The 22272-nt window shown below is 42.3% G+C and overlaps 1 protein-coding gene across 2 annotated transcripts; it reads left to right on the top strand.

Annotated features, from left to right (window-relative positions):
• The first annotated feature begins 13355 nt into the window (after window positions 1–13355).
• On the top strand, window positions 13356–21507 carry ogfrl1 (opioid growth factor receptor-like 1). Of its 2 annotated transcripts, none has more exons than XM_030442644.1 (7): window positions 13356–13708; window positions 15324–15410; window positions 15576–15654; window positions 16000–16078; window positions 16956–17022; window positions 17234–17379; window positions 18153–21507. In XM_030442644.1, the coding sequence occupies exons 1-7, from the start codon at window positions 13523–13525 to the stop codon at window positions 18700–18702; spliced, it is 1194 nt and encodes a 397-aa protein (XP_030298504.1). In that variant the 5' UTR covers window positions 13356–13522; the 3' UTR covers window positions 18703–21507. The 2 variants fall into 2 exon arrangements, with proteins under 2 accessions (XP_030298504.1, XP_030298505.1); XM_030442645.1 differs by having other exon boundaries at window positions 15327–15410.
• The last annotated feature ends 765 nt before the right edge of the window (window positions 21508–22272 follow it).

Here is a 22272-nt window from a genome sequence, read left to right on the forward strand (position 1 = left end):
AATGGCAGAACCTTGCAGCGTACTGAATTTATTCTCCGCCTGCACAATCAAATCTCCAAAAGAATAACTCTGTTTTTGTGCCTTCCTTTCCTCAGACAGACCGGATAAAAAATGCAATAAAGATTTTCTTTCACTGCCTTGCCTGTTTATCAATTTCTCCTTTTCTTTCTCTCTCTCTCTCACACTTTTTTTTGGGGGGATCTCTTTTTCCTCCCATTACTTTTCTTGGCTAGTTGTCTTATTATTCTCCCATTTCATCACCGTCACTCTCTTCTTTTATTTCATTTCGTATTCATCATTCTTTTTCACTCCCTCGTTCTGAGCGCGCTGAACCATTCCAAGCTGATTTGTTTGAGAAAACAGTGCAGTGGTTTGTAAAAAAAAAAAAGTCAGTCAGTTAAGAGCCATCCTAGAAGAGCCAAATGGCAGCGGTGACGTCATCGATTTGTGCGACTGACATTGAGCAAATATCTATCCAGAGCCTTTTAACATTCAAACCTGGGTAGCGCATTTGCATATCAAGATCGCAAAATCTCAACCTTCCTCACAGCTCCGCACGGCATACTTTTCCCGGCGACTACATACAGAACTGGCTCACCGCCTGGCTTTTTTCTTTGTGTACAACACAGGGCTGGACTCAGAAACAAATGCTCTACCCTGTGCAATGACATTGATGGCTGTAGCTGTGCCAGCTTTGTTGTCGAGCCAGGACAGGAAAGTCTCTTAATCGTGCCCGGCAACCAAACAAACTGCTGTTTGACTAACCTTGAATCACTGGCAATATCTGAACCCATTAGCATAACAGAGGAGACCTTCCATTTAGAAACACAGCGTAAAAAAAAACACCTCTGTGCAGTGTGCGTGCATGTGATGTTAATTACATGTTGGGGTCAGGCTGCATGAATGAGTGTCGAGTGTGACAAGTTGAACTGTGTTTCAGATGTCAACTTTGAGTCGGTCGGAAATCTGTTTGAGGTTCAGTGTGTTTTGTTCAAGGAAATGTCAGCTTTGTCTGTTTTGGTTACGGGACAAGGAAGGATCACTGTTGTTCAACCAAGAAGTCTTGGCTATGAAGCCCCAAGTCAAGACCAGTTAGCTCCAAGTCAAGTCCACCAAATAACTGTTTTCTGGTTCTTAACAAGGTACAGTAATAATACATTTAACTCATATGGCGCTTTTCAAAATACTTAAAGATCCTTTCATATCTTTCACCAAAATGTGTGGTTTTAAAATTGTTTTGAGTTGATTCGCTGCGTTATTTGTTCTTTTATAGGTTGAAAACAAAAGCAGTGTAAAAAGTGAAAAGTCCATGTAGGGAGGAGGTTGGAGATGGACAGTCAAGCTAAACAAGCATAGGACTTTAATCCAGCAGACTCCTGTTTATGTTGAGTGTGAAACCAGAAGTCAATGTGGAGTTCTTTTAGCTTACTAGTGTAGTGAAGTTACGTGACATACATCATGGAAAAGAAGTTCTGTAGACAACAGAAGTACATTATTTACAGAAGTAACATAGTGATTTTAACCCAAACCATGATGTTTTCCTAAGCCACTGAAGAAGTTTTAGTGCCTTAACCGAACCAAGTAGGGTCAGTCCCTCAATCTGGTCCGTCATCGGAATGTCTTGCTTGAGAAGCAAAACATGATTTGATACATGGGACATTATGGGGAGGGAGTATAGAGCATCTATATAAAGGTTGTATTATCAGCATGTGTAAGACAGCTACAGACATCTTGGCAGCACTTTCCTCACATTGGCCTCGTTAACAATGAAACTAGCCTCCGGTCATGAAGTCTTTTGATCACTGCCTACATCTTGTCCAGGGCTTGGTTTTTGTTGACATATGATGACCTGTAGGACCTCTTTGAGATGTAATCTGATGTAAGATCTGATCTGAGGTAACTCCCTCAGGAGATAATTAGAGTGGTGTCCAATCATAAGGTGCTCTAGATTAGGAGAAGAGTCCATAGAAATGATGACCGCCCCTGACTACCACCGGTTGTTGATCATGAAGCAGAAACCGTCTTGTTTCTTCCCCAATTCCATTGTTCAGTTCAGGTTTTTAGCAATTATCTCAGAAGTCCTCAGAGGTAATGGCTGAGTCTGGGATCAAAGAGCTGAGCCAAATATGGTTTAAACCCTTCCCGCTTCATCCAGTTTATTATCTGACTGACTTCCAAGAAAAGAACAGTTTGCATGTTTCCTGACCGGAACTCCTTCCCATGATCTTCCTTTTCTTCCATGTCCTTCGTTGCCTCAGATTTCCAAGTGCAGCATGACTTCATCCAAGCCATGGATATTTCTTATTTTCCACTGATCATGGTAAGATAGTAGGGGTGTAAAGATTCACCGATACGAATCGGTATCTGAATTTAACGTTAAAGATCCAGCTACATTGACACGTTCCTAATGATGTAAATGAAAACTCACCTGGTGAGACGGCATAGAGAAAACTACGTGTGTGACGGGGAGTCTGTGGATGCTAACGTTAGTAACGTTACAGCTAGCACAAGCAAGAACATGCAAGACAACGACTTTTTCCAGCCACAACTTAACCACAACTCGGCGAGGTCAAAGGTAATCACCACATCTATAGCCTGTTATATCGCTAAGGACCTATGACCTTACAGTGTGGTTGAGAGTGATGGCTTCCGTGACATGGTAAGGTAAGCAATGCCACTTTTATAGAATTGCTTATTTTAATTTATAAGGGGGAAAAAAAACACCCTCTATAAGGTAGTGTTGCCAAAAAACAATCTGATGGGCAGCAAATGAAAAGGAGGTCCAGACACAGCAGCCATCGTCAGCACTGTCTCCTCTTTGCCTACAGCTTTGGGTCATGCTGGTGGCTATTGCAACATGAAATGAAACTGCTCAGAGAGGAAAAGGCTCTCAATAAAAGGAAATAAAAGCTGAAGGTGATTTTATGACGTGAATGTTCAGTTCAATCATCCCCGATGTCACATTGTCCGGAGGAAGTGCTATTCAAATGCCAGCAACTTGGATTAATTTTTCTCCCGACACTAATTTGCAATTGTGCCTCCATCCCAGTACTCTATGTTCCCCGCCCTGGTCCCCCTGTTTGGTTCACTGTATCTGAGAGAGTCTCTGCACATCACTGTGTATAGAACTGTAGTTAAACATCACCATACAGTGGTCCTTATGTTTCACTGCCTTCACTGTCTACTGGAGCACCGGGAGCTGGGAGTAATTCATCTTCACTATGACACCTGCTACCCTGTCTGGGAAGTGAAAAACTTCCCTCTGTCTGCTCTGGCAGTCCAGCTTATAAATTGAATATTCTAATTAGATATGAAGGGGGCTTTTTCATAATTGGACATGGGAAAAACTACATTTACTGATAGGCTCCATCCGCTCACCACTTAACCCAAACAATGTTGATCCATTTACAGTTATGTGAGGGACGTATGTTTGTTTGTCGTAGTCTTTTTTGTTTCTCTTTTAAGTATTTGAACTTTTCTAGCTTCCCCAATGTGTAATTTACATTTGATGGTATTGTTTGATCAATGTAATCCTCGTTGTATTGATTTAGCAACATGTTGGGCTGGCGGCTGATATTTGTTTGCCACCAGTTCATTTTCTAGCCATTTGTGGAGGAATGATTTATCACCGGCACCATTCACGCCTTTAGCCTTTAGTGTCTGTAAACAGGTCAGCGTAGACAGCAGCCTCATCTGTAACACTGACACTTAGTCATTAGCCATGAGCCGGAGTGTCGGCCTGAGAGATTAGCTGCTAGCGCGCTGCCACTTAAAGGCTGCGGGGGAAATAGAGAATGGAGGTGAAATTCAACAGAATGTGTTTTGGGTGCGACATCGAACAGTTTGAAGTGAATCTGGAGTTGTGTTTAGAGCAGGTTCTATCTGTCTCTGTAGCCATTATTTATTGGAGGGAAGTTGACCGAACAGTTTTCCGCCAGGGTCTTTCTTCGTGAACTCAGCTGACTTAAGATCTGCTAGAGGTCCTAATTACAGGAGAGGAGGGATAATGATTTTCCTCCTGAGCTGTTAACTGTGCTGATTGTTAATCCTGAATGACTTGATGCGAAGCGTTCAGATTGTGACGCTTAGTTCTGCCTGATGATAATGGTCTAGGTGTTGCTCACTAGAGCAAAGAGCCGCTTTCTCTTTCCCTCCTCACAGTTCCACCATGAATCCTGTGATTGTCACATCAGAACAGGAACAAGCTGAACCTTTTTCAAAAGTACAGTATGATCTGGACTATGAAAGTTGATTTTTACAAGAAGAAGCTTCTCTCATTCACCCTTTTTCAACATCTCCTTTTTATAGACACAAGCTGTACCCATAGACTTATTATCACCCTAGCTGCAAACTCATCACCAGAATAAATGTTGGCAATGCTCATTTCTGCAAACGACAGACATGTTGCTATTTTACTTTTCTCTAGGGTCAGTCCGATTTTATGTTGTGACGACGTGTTGTTAATGGTCTGGTCAATACAAAAGAAAAGTGGTTAGGAAAAGATCAAGTTTTGATTTAAAATAACAGGTTCTATCACCACAAACGAGGCTTGAAATCAGCCCGATGTCACGTTATAAAGATCCAGAGGTTTCACACTTACAGTTGTTGACTGGTCTCTCGCTTGGCAGCAGTTTGTCATGCTTCCTCCTCCTCCTCCTCCTCCTCCTTCTGACATGAATGTCAGCCCATATACATGTAGCCTAACATGAATATTAATATGATGTGTAGGACGTATACAAATTGATGTATTCCGTGGTTTGCAGAAATGCATGTCGCCAATATTTTATCCTAGTGACTGGGCTGCAAGCTTATGAGTGGACGTGTCAGCCTGTTTACACATCCAGCAGTTAGAGAGCAACATCAGCATTCATCTGCACCAGCTGATGAATGCAAGTTTGATATTCACCTCTCTTTTAGATCTGCTTTGGTCTCCATTAACTCCTGCAGAAAAATATAGAGCCCTTTAGCTGCTTAGTGCCTGTAAAGTGATGAGCTGAACCTTAACTTGAATACAATTAAAGATTCTCTGGGTTTTTACATTTTTGGAAACATTTGGGATCATGTAAGTACACAACTCAACAAAATATACAACAAAAATGTAGTTCTATTAAAAACACTGTTATTTCTAATTTATCCCTTTAAATAATGATTCTTAAATCCCCTTCAGAATATTTCTCCGTGTCCCTTCAACACCCTCAAGGGGACACTTGTTTGTGATTTATTCTGTATTCTGCTGAGAGTAAATGTACAAAATTCCTGGAAATAAACATTTAAAAACAAACAAATGACCTATGTTCCCTGATCACACCATGCGTAAAGACCCTACATGGGGACATCATGAGGTTTGGCATTACAGGGTTCAACACGTGTTGCAGAAGCCATTCTTCACGGTAAATAACCTTGAGTGTGTTTAGCTTGTGAACGAGTGGGCGGAGGAAGAAGGCAACTAGCTGGGCAGTAGAGGAGCTGCTGTCCACCCAGAGTGGGAGGTTGATTTATCTGAAGCATTATGCACGGCTGCAGACTGTGGAGAGTGCGGATGATTTGTTCAATGTGCAGTTTGCTCTTTGTCACCCAGTGGTAGTTTCGGGCGAATGTCTGGTGTCTATCTCCTTTTGTGGGAAACACTCACAGGACGTTAAGATAGGATGATATATTATTTCAGTTTGCTGGGAATATTTTTCAAAGAATGAGATGGTTAAAATGATGCCACAGTCCTACAGTATACCCCCAAAACCGAAAGTACATTTCTTCCTCTTACCTGTAGTGCTACTTATCCATCTAGATTTGTTTTGGTGTGAGTTGCCAAGTTTTTGGAGATGCCGGCCGAATAGGTGTCTGCTTTGTCTCACATATAATGAGACAAGATGATATTCGGCTTGTGATGCTCAATGGGCAAAAAAAAAAAAAAATACTCTGCAATGTCTTTTACCAGAAATCATGATCCGGTTAGTCTAGATGCTCCACAGACCTTGTTGTGAGCAGATTCATGTATGAACCATTTTCTTACCTTCTCACCGTAAGCGTGAGCGTAAGCAAGTAAGCGTGCATCTATGCAACTAACCTATCAAATGTTACAGGTTAATGTTTAAATCCCGCTCTGGCATGAACCCCTTGGCTCTCGTCTGTGAGTAGATGCATGTTACATTCTGCGTGGTGGCACGTTTGGCAGGTGAAGTTTGGTAGACGCGTAGTTTGATTTAATTCGAGACAGGGCAGAAAGATAAACACAAGTAAGAGGAAAAACATGTAGTTTAAATTTCGGAGTGAACCATCCCTTTAAGTATCCAGCTCCCAACATCAAGGTTGATGCTACAGCTCCCTTATCCTCCCTTCATACATAACAGCAGTCAGCAGCTGTCAGGGGATGTCGCTGGAGTCCCCTTGTGCCGTCGAGGACTTAGGTCTCCTCTCCGGGTGAATCCTCGGGTTTTATCTCTGCCAGCGGGACGAACAGCAGCACTCGCAGCGCCCGTCGAAGCAAGTCAAAAAAGGTCGGCCCTGAATTAGCTGAGCGACTGAATTCCAGCGATAGGCCGGGCATAAACACGTTTGTTTTCTGTGACGTCAAAGCCACGGTGATCTTCATCTCTCATTCTGAAGCCACTCGAGAACATCTAAGGACATAATCGAATAACGTAATTGTCACATGAACAGCGAGCTGCAGTCACGTATTGACCTTTTCTTTGCCGTTCAGTTACTCAAGCACAGCGTCCACAATGTTTTTCCTCCGTTCATTCCATAAGTTCCACCAGGATAATTTAACAGATCATTCCTTTTTTTTTTTTACCAGGTGTGGAAAAGTGTTTATGACTTTCCACTTTGTTATTTACTGTTTGAGATTGACACATAATTAATGGACCACTTTTTTAATGTGCAGCTTTTAGAGAAATTGGTCCTTACTGATACTTTGGAATTCCTCTAATGGGATTTATTAATGATTAATGCTCACTTTTTTATTATTTATAGAGTTTGCCGTGAAACAAATTCCCCAGAATCATATCTATACCGACACAGTGCTTTGTAGGTTTACTATGAAGACAAACAGACTGCAGTATATTGAAAATTTGGAGCAAGACATAACCAGAATGTAAGATATTGTCGCTCACTTTTCTCACATTTCAACTGAATCTTCTATGAACACTGCAGCCAGTGTTTTTTGAGCAGTTTATAGCCTTCAGGGCGAATCAAAGAAAAAGAGAGAAGCACATAACAGAAATTTCACAGAGAGAAAATCAAAGGTTACAGATGTCACATTGCTGGACTGGACGCGCCATTTGATTGGCAGGTGACCTCTGGCAGTCCCAGGGACAAAATACTACCACCGTGGGAATGAGGTCATGACATCGAAGATGGAACCAAAAAATAAAATAAATAAAGAGAAGAAGAAGAAATCATCTCACAGCCAGCCTCTCTGAACTGTGCCTTCAATCTGTTCCCCCACGTTCACTCCATTCTGCTGTCATAAAGAGCACACACACACACACACACACACACACACACACACACACACTCCCACACACTCCCACAGAGGTACTGTATGTACGGTCATTACGGTTGATGGTTGGTTCCTCAGCGTCAGTTCAGGTAGCTAACATGCTGTTAATGGCAGCGACACACCCAACTTGATCCTAGGGGAGACATAACAGCTTTTAACACACATAGATGCACACACACGTGCTCACACACACACACACACACACACACACACACACACACACAATTGCATCGTAGACAGGGAACATTGAGCTGGCCCATTTCAATAAGAGGCCTTTTCTCAGCAGGATGCTGTGTCTTTGCTGGCAGCTACAGCTGGAGGACAGTTTCGTGTGTGTGCATGTGTAAATGTGGATGTGTGTCCCTATACATTATCAGCCTCCCCCACTCACAACCCTCCTCATGCTGTCATCTACATTTACCTACATACATGAAAACACAAACACACACACACACACACGCACACACACACTGAGTTGGGAGGGGCTGGCAATGATGAGACAGCCTGACATTATTATATTGGAAACACTGCCCTCTGGTGGTCAGTTTAGGTAAGCACAGCAGAAAAGAAAAATATTCACTCACTCCGAGAGGCTGAAGCTCAGCTCACAACAACAGACTTGGCCTTTGGCATGCAATTTATTAATTTGTTTTTGCTCCCCAAGCACAAGTAGAATATGCAGAATGCAGTGTGATTTATTTATTCACACAAAATGATTTGTTTGATAAAACTGCACATTCATTGTTCTGCACATTAATTTGCCTTTTATTGCGACCAGTCCGAGGCACACCTGTGCACTCATCCGGCTGTTCGATCAGCATCATATGTCACAGCTGCCAGCTGGATGGAGCATCTTGGTAAGGGAGAAGTGTTCACCAACACAGAAATTAATATTTTGCATACATAAAAGTTGCAGTTCTTTTACTCAAACTTGAGAAAAATGGCAACAAAAAGAGAAGTGCCACATTTATATTTTGATTGGGTATAGATAGAATTCTTTTGCAGCATCAGCACATACAAACACATCCTCTTATTGCACTTCCTTTAAACAAAATAGCTCTAAAGTTTATTCCTCATTTTGTTGATGCACTCATTTCTGTTAATAGAATAGTATATACAGCACATTTATGTAACAGGCTGACATTTAATAGCTGGTTGATGTGGAGCTGAAACAAATGGTTAGTTTTCAGTAAATTAGTCCAAAACTATGTTGTTAATTAATTGTTGTTTTCTGTTTTCTAACCCATGATCTAGGGATCATAGGAGACAACCAGCTAACATTACTGATGAACATCCACATGAACTCAGGCAGAAACATTCATGGATGATGTTTTAACGTTTTATTCATATTTTGTCAAGTTTCTGACTCTCTCCCAGAAGTCATAGCGTCAGGGAGTCAACTTCAGATAACTTAAAGCAGCTTCAATGCAGTATCACATCTGTAAGCCATTTCTCAAGAAGAGGCTAATTAAACTTGAGTTCAAGCTTTTCAGATGTGAGGATTTTATACTTATTTTCATACTTTGTGGTAGTAAATTCAACATAATTAGTTTTGGAGTGTTGTGGTTCAACATCACTTGGAAAAAAGCAATTCAAAGGTGTAATATCTAAGAATATACGTTAATAACATACTAAAATGATCAACTGAATGTGAAGAAATAAAAGCTTTTCTCTTATATTCTCCCCCCTTTTCTGATCATGCGATGCCCTGATGTCACTGGTCTGTTGTTTTCTTCCTCTCTCCAGGTGAGCCTGCTCAGGTTGATTGAGGAGTCAATATAGAGGGGGGTGGGGACTCAAGTCTGGTCTCTTTTCCGTTCCTGGCCCGACAGCAGCAGCAGCACCACCACCACCACATGTAGCTTTGATTGTTTGTTCTTTGGCCTTTCCCTGATGGGTTCGGTGATTCAGTTTTGTGGCGCTATTTCTGTTGTAGGGTTTAGTTTGGGGAATGTTTGGGTAGGGCAGAGGGAAGAGCCCGGTTTCGACGGCCCTGTAAGGGTTGGACGGAGGTGACTTCCCATCTTTTGCTCTTTTTTTGCCGACCCATCAGTTTGTAGTTAGTTGGGGAGGCTTTGGGGTCAGTTATGTGTCACTTTTGTTGGTCACGTTCTGTCTGTTGAAATAAAATTCTTCCATTTTGGAGCTCTTGACTCCTGTAATTATAATAGACCTCTTCGGGCTAAGAGCTTTCTTTTAGGGCCGTAACAACATCATTTCAAAGACATCTGTGTATTTGGTTGCAGCGATATTCACTGAATTTAGCATGCTGACCAGTTAGCACCTAGCCACTTTGTATCTCTAGAGGATAGTACAATAATAAACAACACCAACCGCCCCGGGGTTTCAAGCTCCCAGTCTGGACAGAGTCGGCCAATAAGATTGCTTGTTGCACGGTTAACTAAGCATACAAGCTAGCAGCAGTTAGCGGCTTTGTGTAGAGTTGTTTAGAGGTTGGTTTCCAATTCTTATAACACCTTTTTAAGATGTCACCTGGGGCATTTTGTGATTCTGAAAAAGTCTAAAACTAATATTCATTAGTTGGAACCCTACTAGGTTGATGCTCGGCTTTTACACTGTGCGGCAGTGTAAGTGTATGATATCACTCGACAGCATGAGGGTCATTATTTTCCAATAAACAGGCTCAGGTGTTGTGTTTCAACAACACATTAGAGGAAACTGGTTGGACTGAAAGCAATAAAAAGCTTACTGAGGGAGGAAAAAGGCCCTCTGACTCCCAATGTCAGAGCAATAAGTGTATGTAAACAAAGAAATGCAGCAGTTGAAGTCTCCCCATTGGTTTGGTGCTGGTACATATGGCTCATATTTAGATGAAATACTGATCCCATCACTGACTGTTTGTCTGCTGCTGCTGTGCCTGAACCAGTTTTCCTCAATACCGATCAAAAGGATTTCTGTGTCTCTCTGTAACATTGTTGATGTGATCATGATAGTCATCTGATCCTGGGTTTTCCACCGTCAACAATAACTGATTTGTGGTTGGTAGAGTTCTGCTGTTGTCAGACGTGGTAGTTGGGAAGTTCGAGCTGAATGCAAAATGTTGCATTCACTTCTGTTTTATAAAAAATCCAACTCGGCGTCAGACCAATGGACAATTATGAAAAGCTGTAAAAGATCAGCTTTGCTATATGTTACTCAAGTTGTTTCTCAGCTAATCGCTGTTACGTAATGACTTACCGTCAAAGTTGAGGAGGTCACTCTAACCGCCGTGGTGACTTGACCGAGACTATGATGTTGATACTGCATTAACCACTCTCGATGGCCTCATTTCTCAGTTTCACTTGGTTTTTCGTTTCGACACCACAACATATTTTTTTTTTTTTTCCCACTGGAATGATGACTTTTTTCTGACCTCTGTGAATCACTTTCATCCATCGCAGCAGCAGCCGTCAGAGCTGAGGGGACTAGAGGCACCTTTTTGATCGGAGTTGCATCAATGTCACAGGTGTCGTTCAGGCTGCCAAGAGCTCTTGTTTCCCCTCCAGGTGGCTCCTCTTTCCAGCGTCAGGGTGGTCGACCTACCGCAGTAACCAAACCAAAAAATGCCTACAAGGGTTGTACTTGTATGTGCATTTGAAGGTTAACACTAATGTGATATGCAGTTAAGTTGTTTCTAACTTGTGGTGATAGTCCAGTAGAACTGTATTTTGTAAACCACGCATCAAGCTCACGATGACATGAAGGTCAACGCAAATATCAGCGGTGGAACAAGTAACCAGAGCATTTCATTTAAAGTTCTATAACTACAATGTTAAAATGAAAGGTTCTGCTTTTAACAACCTACTTTTTTAACAGATTTACTTTATTAATAGCAAAATATTACACTGTGAAGGATGTTGGACGATCCAAGCTATCTTTTGACATTGATAAGCTCAGAGGGTGGTGGGTTAGGGGTCGGTGGTGTGGGGGGTGGGTTACCGTAACCTCCTCTTGTCCCGGTGTCACGTGATGCAGCTCTGGTCCTGATGCTGCTGTTACCGGGACCCTGTATAAGGAGTGATTGATGCCACACGGCAGCAGGATGAGGCGAAGCGAGGGCCTATCAAAAAAACTGTGGACTGTAAAATACTGGGTAACAAACAAGATCGGTGCCTTCAGAGTGACAAAAAGCAAAACACAAGAAATGTTATACACATACCTCCTATAAAACAACCACACAACACATTATTATTATTGCTTCATGTAGACATGCTGTAGTCTTGGTAATGTGTTGTAAATTCACTAATTTCTTGAGAAGGTCACTGGGGAAACAATTATGGGTGATTATTCCTGTGCTAGGCTGAACTAGTGTAAATAACAAAGTATCTTCAGAGGCGTTAGCTAAGTGGGCTTAGCAATAAAGATAATGTCAGTAGTATTCAGTCACCATCCTAGATCTTCATGAATTAATGATACGCCATATGAATTGCTCCAAAAATGAGGATAAGCTTCGTGTCACCATGAGAACACCTTTACCATCGCACCTAAACTACACGCAAAGCATCATGGGAGCTAAGAATGAGGTGGATACATTTAATTTTTTTGTGCAAAACATCTGTAGCTACACAAACATCAGATATCCACTAGAATATCAAGATGACAGAAAAACAAATGAAATGTAAGACTAAGACGCGTAATTTGAAAGACTACGCAACAGTTGCGTTAGTTACGTCGTATTGTTTACACGGGGTCACCAAAACCATCATTTAAACATTGTAGAGCTGGTCCTGTATGCAGAATTGACAAACTCTCCGTTCACATAGTTGTCAATATGGCCAGATTTACTGTGATTCTCATCTTTATTTAGGACCTTTTTGTGCCGAGTTGGTGGCGATGTTGGTGTTGGTGAGGCGTGTTAAGCAAGACGATGTAGTTCACTGAGCAGTAAGCCAAAAATACAACAGTGCCCTATTCAGCATGACAAGTAAGCGAACTGAAGTTACAGAGTGAGACACCTGGCCTTTGTTGAATCTTTGGCAAGAGTTGCACATGTGCATTACTTAACGGGCAGGATGTATGTAGCCAATCAGAGGCAGGGTAGGGCAGGTCATGCCAAGGAAGGTAGTGTGATCTAAAATAACACCAGATTTAGATTTAGCAAACGCTTTTGCTCAAAGTGACTTACAGAACATTCATACACTGATGGCAGTGGCTACCATGCAAGGGGCCAACCAGCACATCAGGAGCAGTTTGAGTTTCAGTATCTTGCCCATTGACACTTCCGCATGCAGACGAGGCGAACTGAACCAGTGACCTTCCGATAACAAGACGCTGGCTTTACCCCTGAGCCACAGCTGCCCCAAATCACAGAACATCTATATAGGTGTAATTAACTTCACGCTGCTCTTGATTCTTACGTCACAGTATGGATCCGTCTTCCACCTCACCTTACCTGTGACAGAGGTGTAAGATTTCTCAACAGGTAGCCCCATAGTTCAGTCTGCACTGTAACTTAAAACTGCAACTGCCCGAACAGGGGCTTTAACCACTAACCCTGGACCCTCAGATTAAAAGTCTGATGCCCTACCGACTAAGCTATCCGGGCTCTACCACTACAGCAGTAGCAACTATATATCTGCTGAATGACTGGAGTGTATATGTTTTGTTTTATGTTAAACGTATATATTTGTAAAACGAAACAATAAAGGTTCGACTCCGAACCAGGCATTTCAGACAGTAGCATGACCTTTTTATATGCACAGAAATGTTACATAACACAATAAAGGAACGACAAAAACCCAAAACGCATAATATGATCCTCTTTAAGACAATTATTAAGCTTCTCGTTCAGGTAAGTATTCAGGGGCTGCCGCTTTAAAAGCGCCTCCTGCTGCTTCGTCGCACTAATCACCTCTCATACAGAAACACGCATCATCGCCGCTTATCTGGAAATTCCCCCTTTTCTGCCATTTAAAAGCTCCGCTCTGAGGGCAATGTGACAAACCTAAATACGAGGGGGCTTGAGTGAAAATGATGTAGTAATCTGTGCTAAGAAGTACAAGAGAGGCGTTGCATGTTTTTTAAATGGGAAATCTGTTGGGCAGCTGGCGTTTCAAGGAGCCGAGCACCGTTGAGGAATGCGACTCGACGTGGGGGTCGGACTCAGAGAGCGACGAGCCGGCGGCTGAAGATGACAGCGGCATCTCCGACTCCGTCAGCCCGGCGGAGAGCGAGCGGGCCGCCGGAGACCCTGGAGAAACGTCCCCGCAGGTACACCGAGGGGTCATGTTGTAGTATGCGTGTGATTAGACAATGCGGGGGGGTGATAAGGGACACGTTGCGGTAACATGTGTGCCACCGGCAGCGCACCAATATTGACAAGGCCAGGACACAGAAGGGCAGCACACTAGCCCCGATACATGCTGTCACGTTGAGGGCGAGCGTTCCGCCAAACTCCATTTAAAAATGTGTCAATTTTGAACGTGAACGTGTGCTTTACGCAGAGATATCCACTCACTCCATGGTGTGAACTTAAGTCAGTCGTTGAGATACATTCTGACATTATATCGGCAACACAGTAGCGTACTTCACTGAAATGGTCCTGCTGTTACTGTACTTGTACCTGTACAAAGGTGTACTACACAGGACAGTGAAGGGTTGTTGCTACAGGCAGCTGGCACAAAGCTGACTGTGAAATTGTCAAATTTGTGTGGATCACACACCAAAGAAATATTAAAAGTATTTAATCAAATTTTTCCATTAACTGCATGATGATGTGGTAGCCTACTGATGTATCACAAATGTGGCATTATTTACCACATACTATAAGTCTGATACATTTAATTATTAAAGGTAGTTATGTATTCCCTATATTGCTTTTCCAGTTGAAATAACACAATGTGCCTGCTGGTTTATGGTAAGATTACAGCTTCGTGATTATGGTCCCTGTGCCCTGAACGATCACAATAGTTGTAATTAGGCTGCCTCACACTGTTTCACATTATTGAAACCAGCAGGTTATAACAGGGCTATTAGAGAAACTGTAATCTGCTGAATCACTCTTTGATAGATTGTTTCAGATGATTCAATCGGACTTCTTAATTGTTTTTGTGTGTGTGTGTGTGTGTGTGTGTGTGTGTGTTTTCGTAATGATTAAACCAGAACTTGGTGTTGGAGTTTGCATATTGGAGCGTGATTTAATGCTCAAGGACGTTGAACACATTTTGTGGCGGCTGACTGTCGTGTGTACTGTATATTTAGTTTGCAATACATCATTAGCAGAACCTTAAGTGTCCGTCTGGCTCATTTCAAGTCCCAATTTTACATTTGCTTCATCTGAGAATGGATGAATTTAGCCGGATTAAAGAAATAAATGTTTTTTTTTACTCTAAACTGGACGAATGGTCTGGGTCTTTGAGCGTCAAGCTTAAACTCAGGGCAGACACAAACCTGGCTATAAAAAGAGATGAAATTAAGAAACATCATGCAGTAAACAGCTCGAGGTACTGGGTGCACGATATGATTCCCATAGTGAGATAGTTCGATTTAACAGGATTAGGCTTAGTGCAAGCCTTTCTGACCCGTTGAAGTTAGCCTGACCCAGATTTAATTTGAGAATCAGATCTAGTTTCTGGCGTCCTTTTGCAGCGATTGCACGGCAGCGCTGATGTGAATTGTCCTCTTTTGCCAGAAAGGAATGGATGATGACAGCACTCGACCTCAAAAGCAAAGTCAGTGCTTTTAATTCAGCTGAATGGTGGATGAGTGGGACGCTGCATCTGTTGAAAACACTGGATGTTTTTGTTTCAGATCTGCATTTGAACAGAGAATAATTTTCTTTCTTTCTTTCTTTCTTTCTTTCTTTCTTTCTTTCTTTCTTTCTCAGCAGACTGAATCCCCAGAGTCTGTTCCAAAGATGAAGAGGAGTTTTTACGCTGCCAGGGACCTCTACAAATACCGTCATAGCTACCCGGTACGTGCGCACACACACACACACACACACACACACACACACACACAACACACACACACACACACAAAGAAAACATGATGTATTGTGCTGCCCTAGATATCCACAAATGTCGATATATAATGTTTTAGACACCCAGTGTGATCTCTTTGTTGTGTTTGTGTGCAGAACTTCAGAAAGTCCCGGCAACCCAACGAGTACCGCAACCTGCGCTTCTATATGAACAAGATCCCTCTGGTGCCTGATGGTGAGACCACGCACGCACACACACACACGCACGCACACAGACACACACACACACACACACACACACACACACAAACACACACACACATACACACGCGCTCTATGCATGCAGACCTCCTGCCACTGTGGAGAGACCCGATGTTGGCTTTGGGCTTAACGAGTTGTGCTTGGCTAAAGGTCATGTTTGACTGGGAAAGACCAAAAGATTAGTGAACTGATCCAATGTTTAAATGAGCTCACACACACACACACAGACACACACACACACGCACACACACGCATGTAACACAAACATACTTACACTTCAAATGCGTGTGGCAGCTAATTAGTCCCTGTCTCTCCTCAGGTATCTATATAGAGGAGATTCTGACTAAGTGGAGAGGCGACTATGACAAACTGGAGCACAATCACACCTACATTCAGTGGTGAGACATTGCATCTGTCTGTGTTCATTTATCCCAAATGTGATAGCACAAACTCCTCGTAATTGGCAGTGACTGACACGTCAAAGCTTGTTTTTTTCCTGTCCAGTTGTCGAACAGATGTCACGAGAAAAAAGTGCGAGGATTTAAATCAGCTGCGCTTCCTGAATGTAAAATGTGGGGCATCTTAGAATTGGAATGGATTTGAAAATAAGTACCCGCTAAGCCTGGTCCTCTTTAGTTCCTGTCGCTATACCTGTTTAGCTTTTGCTTCCTACACAGGACACAGGCAGTTTAAAAGGGCCGTTTAAAATGATAATGGTGGTCAGGTCAGACAGAGGTAGACAATAGGCATGGACCATCGATGTAGACGGCTGAAAAGAACACTGTCGCTGTTAGATTTTGTCAGCTGCAGCCACTGTAGCAAGCCAAATAAGCTAACGTCAGCTCCAGAGTTGGTTTTAAACACTCTCTCTAGTTTACTTTTTAATATTTCCATCAGACTTATTTTGTAAAGGGTCTTGAATATACAGATGATGGATACATACATGATATTGTGCTAAAGACTGAGGCTAAAGCTTCACATCTAAGGCAAAAATACAACAACATCACCAATTGATGATCTCTGTGGAAGAAATAGGAATAAGAAGAAAGAACACTGTTTTGCGTTGTCAAGCTAGTTAGTGCTAGCATTACCAAGATGAGATGAGTAGAAATGTAAAGTCAGACTATTACTTACTTATTGTGATCATAAGGTAGCAATGGAGGCATTAGCTTTGTTGGTCTGTTATCCAGTGACAACAACAGCAGCTGTTGTGCAGTCAAGTAATCTACGTTACTGAATAAACAAATGTGTTTTAATCCTTTTTCTGTGTGGCAGGCTGTTCCCATTAAGAGAACAAGGGCTCAACTTCTACGCACATGAACTGACTCAGGATGAGATCAAAGTAAGACACAAATTTAGACATATAGACTCTACACACCACGTTTGCAAGCGTGTTTATGTCTGAGCTTCGAGCTGCGTGTCTCATTTGTTTGCACTTCCTCATCGTATTAGTGACAACCATCTACACATAAAAAAAGCATTCTGTAGCTAAACAAAAACGTGGCGTCGTCTCCATGTCTCAGTCTCTAACCTGCTGCGTTTACTCCTGTCAGGAATTCCAAAGCACTCGGGAGGCTAAGCGGAGATTCCTGGCGGCCTATTCCCTGATGTTGGACTTCTATGGCATTAAACTGCTGGATAAGAGTGGCAATGTTGCTCGGGCTTCCAACTGGCAGGAGCGCTTCCAGCACCTCAACGAGTAAGCGCGCACGCACACAAACACATTGTGCAGCAGCTTCATGGTGTCAAATTGCTGCTAGAATTTCTGCAAACTTCCGGCTGGGTTGCCACTTTCTGCTTTTGTGTCCTTTAGCAAGGCAATTATTCTAAATCCATTGCAACTTAATTGTTCTTCTATCAGCAGCCAAATGTGAAACAACATGTTTTCAAGCCAACAAACAGATGGTTAAAGGGTAATTTAAAGGTTGATTTGTTTTTCTTTCGCATTCGATTTGGATGGCTTCTTGGCCTGAGAGAAGTCATTGCGCTTTCTTCCAATGGAAACCAACCTGAATGTCTCATGTTGGGGTGTTTACTAGTAGTATTACACAGCATGGTCTCAGTGCTATTACTATAACCTCCTCAAGTCTTAAACCACCTCTAAACCCAAAGTATCCAATGTTAATTGTTACCATCATCCCAACCACATGAAAACCAACACATTCTCCACCATAAAGCAGCTGCTCAGTATAATCTTATTCCCTCCTTTTAACATCCCATCAGATAAACACAACGTCTTGAGCATCTGGTGCAACGTAGTTTCTAGATCCCTCTCAGGCCGAACAACCATCAGAGACAAACATATTTTTGATAATGAAGATAATAAAGACTGTCCTAAATCATAACAGACATTTATACTAGTCATAGCTGGAATATATACACAGTGTATCATTGCAATCATGTTGCTCAAACATAATTCTCAACCCCTTCTTCATCCCAGTAAACCTTTTCACCTTGCTTTGTTCTTTCCAGGTCGCAGCACAACTACCTGCGGATCACTCGCATCTTGAAGTCCCTGGGGGAGCTTGGCTATGAGGCCTTCAAGGCCCCACTGGTTCGCCTGTTCCTGGAGGAGTCGCTGTGCCAAAACACCATTCCCAACATGCAGCACAGCGTCCTGGAGTACTACGTCTACACCATCCGCCTGCCAGCCACCCGCAGACGCCTGCTCCGCTACGCCCGCCAGCACTACAGGCCTGCCCACGCCTTCCTCTGGGGCCCGCCACCTAAAAGGCGAGGTGGAGCTGTCGGAGGCGGCGTAGGTGCTGGAAGCAGTGGGATCAGAGCACCTGCTCCAACACCGGAGCGACAGAGGAGGGGGGAGGAGAGCCCCACCTCCACCTTGGCAAGTAGCGGGATTATTGTGTCTTCCCATGATGCCATGATGTGCCAGGACCTGGCTGGAGGAGGGCTAAAGGGCTGCACAGGACTCGGCTCCAGTATGGTCGGACTGGAGGGAGCGCTTATGATGGCGGGAGCTCGAGGAGAGAGGAACCAGTACAGTGAGATGGTTCCTTTGTAGAGAAAACGGGTTCGATTGTTACCAAGGTTTCCAGACAGAACAAAACGACTGTTTTTAAAATTAAGCAGTACAATTGTAAGGAAAGCATCTTTGTTTAGCCCCAGAACGTTATTCTTAGCATAGTTAGGAGGTTCCTCGGCATCCCCTTAGGACACTGACACTTAGGGTCAAGACAGTAACAGTAGAACACATTCATACAATGTGATAGTCATTAGAATCAGTTCAGGTTAAGGGCTTACCATTGACAATATGTTGTTATTTCTTTGCTGATCTGTTTCACTGTATTGAACAGGGGGTGGACTGGGCTGACTGGGGAGGTGGGAGGTCATATCCTGAGTCAAGCTAAACAAGCTCGCCTTGGATCAAATCTCAAAACCATCCAAATCAGTAGAAACCCAAACATGCATTATGATGCTTTTCCTCATCAGGGCTATGATTATGAAACAACTCAAACAACAAAAGATTGCCTTATTTTTTTGGTCTGGAGCTGTGGCAGAGGCAAAATGTAGTTACTGAACCAAAGGGGTCATATTGGTCTTGCGATTGTTTTGGGAAACAAAGTCCTGCTTACTCATCAAACATTGCACACACTGGAGCTGAGTGAAAATGGCCGGGGTTGGCTGATTGGTCAAAGCAATACTCTGAAACCATGTTTTTTGAGATTTGAATTTGTCACTTTGCAGGCACAATGCAATATTTATCTGCTCTGCAATTTTACTCCACAAGTTAAAGGTAGCTGCACCCTATGGTAACTGTATATAACTGTTGAGCAAAAAACGGGATTTGTTAGTGACTTGATATCTGTGAGAAACAGTTAAGAATCGAGGCTTTTTGGTGACATCACAACTCTCCTGTAGACAATCACTGGCACTATAAAGGCCTATTGGACAAGTGGCAAGGTGCAAATGATGGCTAAATATAGCATATAGCAATAGGTCAAGATCCCTGCTGCTTTTCAGGTCAAATGAAGGTTACTGTGACCTGCCAAACTTTCTCTTTCTTTGCCCTATTGGCTACAATATCAAAATGTATCTGAGTTAAAATGCTAACGTCTACTGGTAGTCATAGTTTCTGCTAGATATAATTCCTTTAATGTCCCCGACAACCTCTGTAGTCTCATTTAGCCCCTTGGCAACCAATTGTGAACATTTCTTAAGTTTGTGTTAACAACAGACCTTACATCAGGCATCTAACAGAAAACCCATTCACAAAACCCCATTGACAATGAGATGAGAGAACCATGTTGACATTTTAGACAAAATCATTCAAGTGGAGTTAATTGGTGGTGAAAAACATTACACAGCCATACTTTTTTCTGCTGTAATTGGCAATATGGTTGTCACAGAGTGTGTTGTGTCTCCTAAAAGCCCTCTATTCTTGATGACTGGATGTGGACTGTGACTGAAGTTATGTGATCGAACAGGTGACGTGTGGTTTGTTGCACTTTTTTGACAATCTGTGTCTTCCTGTTGAGAGCGCTGTAGGTTTCTCCAAATTGTTGACCGCAACATAAAATACATATATAATCTACAAATGGTCGGGAACTTATGGCGTCACGAACATGATTGTTCTTCTTTTTCTAACCTTGCAATAACTTGCCAAAATTAGTTTTTAACCAAGCTAAACATTAGTTAGTGATGATCCTCTTGATTTTATCCCTCTGAATGTGACAATTAAAACATGTTATGGAAGAGCAGCTGCTGATATTTCTGTCAGATATTCAATATTTGAAACATTTGTTCATTTACATACCATGAAATATTCCACAAAAATAACATTTCCCCTAGAACTGTTCTCTAATGAGAGTGCAGGAGTTAGTTAATGAGCATATATAATGCTACAGTAATTTAACACTGCGCTGACAACCAGACTAATTATTTTTTAGGGTCAGCAGCTGCTGGAGAAAGTGAAGCTGCAGATTTTTATACTCACCTCTGAGATGTTGTTAACATCATATCATGACACTCGTTATATCAGAGGTCGACAGCGTCACCATACTTGTGTTTAATTTTACTAAATATGATATAAGTGTGTTTTGGTTTGTTCATTCTTGCAGAGGCAAGTTAAGGCGATCATGTTTCATTTGGCATCTGAGTTCCTGGTTACAACAGACGGATATGTGTGAAATAAAAAGCCATTTGAGGTGTAAGACGGCAGTGATGCATACGATGTAAACACTCCTTCCTGACTCGGTCAGCTGCTCTTCCTGTAGGATGACGCCTTGTTTATCGTAAGCTGACGAGGTTCTCTGAATTGCTCCCCAGCCAAGTGTATCTGATATAATTGTAAAAATAACTTTTTCAGGTGAATCGTGTGATAACATGGGCTCAAGTATATGATTTCTTAGTATACTGTATGTGTACATATACGTGTGAGTGTGTGTGTGTGAGCGTGTGTGTGTGTGTGTGTCTAATATTCTTAAGTGCCTTTTTTTGTATTTTTTATGTTTATCTGTATGCTGTAAAGAGTGTCTTACCCAACTGATTTCCTGTACATCCTGTTTTTTGTACAGCATTTTGATATTGACATTATTGTTTGCATTACAGTCATATACAGTATGAGTATTAATGTACAGTAACAGCAGGAATAAAACCCATAAGACTTGGTTTAGAGGAGAGGTTGATGCTATATAATACTTGAAATTGTTTGTACCTGGCCTGTTGATTAAAATGTGATTGTTCCATAGAATATTGACTGTGCCAGTGTTTCCTCCAGTGTTAGACGGGCCTCAATAACTGGACATTTGCCCGAAAATGTGAAGTTTGCCACAGTTGACTCAAATAAAAATGGGGATGTGGATTAAGATTTTTGTCATCTGGAGGTGTTTGAAGGATTACAGCATTGTACGTGTGGCTATACGTTTTATTTTAAAGGGGCCCTGTGTTTCGCTGGAAGCCGGTTGTCAGTTTGTATTAGCGCACTCTACTTCTCAAACAACATTAACTACCGTTGTTCGCTGAAACACTGAGACGAGGCACTGGACTGTCATGGAGAATCCTTCAGAAAGAAATCCACAGTCCAGCAGCATTAAGCAACTTCATCAAAGCATTTTTCACAGCATGTTACAGTCTGCCCACACATGGCTCATAAAAAAATGATTAGTACATGTAAATTACTACAAATTGTCACATAGAGCCCCTTAAATATTTGCGAGCACCAATTTTCCAGGTGCAGAGCTGCTCTGGAAACTGGAATAATCTCATTGCTTGAGGTAAACCTCAGCGGTGGGAGCATAAAAAAAAAACCCACAGTTTGTCTGCCAAAGGCTGAACAGATATCACTGTTAAATAAGCTCACAGTGGAGGATTAGACATGCGAAGGGATTCACTTTCAGATACTTAATATAACTGAGATTATCTGCCTGACTTCTGAAATGTCGCTGACGTCAGCGCCTCTAATCTGACTGGAACTAACGTGGCGTTAATATGCACATCGATGCCGTACACAATACGCCCCATTACAAAGAAAAAAAGGCTCCGTCAGAAAAAAAAGTGAATGTCATTATGTTAGACAGAAGCTCGGCATACTGTACAGGTAAGCACAGTTTGGATTGGCTGGGTTGTCGCACTG

Source organism: Sparus aurata, chromosome 15, assembly GCF_900880675.1.
Source record: "Sparus aurata chromosome 15, fSpaAur1.1, whole genome shotgun sequence".
Classification (NCBI taxonomy): domain Eukaryota; kingdom Metazoa; phylum Chordata; class Actinopteri; order Spariformes; family Sparidae; genus Sparus; species Sparus aurata.

Coding starts and splice junctions, on each gene's coding strand:
- ogfrl1 (XM_030442644.1), top strand. CDS start 13,523: ATGGGAAATCTGTTGGGCAGCTGGCGTTTCAAGGAGCCGAGCACCGTT. Junction 13,709..15,323: donor CTGGAGAAACGTCCCCGCAG/GTACACCGAGGG, acceptor TTTCTTTCTCAG/CAGACTGAATCCCCAGAGTC. Junction 16,079..16,955: donor AATCACACCTACATTCAGTG/GTGAGACATTGC, acceptor TCTGTGTGGCAG/GCTGTTCCCATTAAGAGAAC.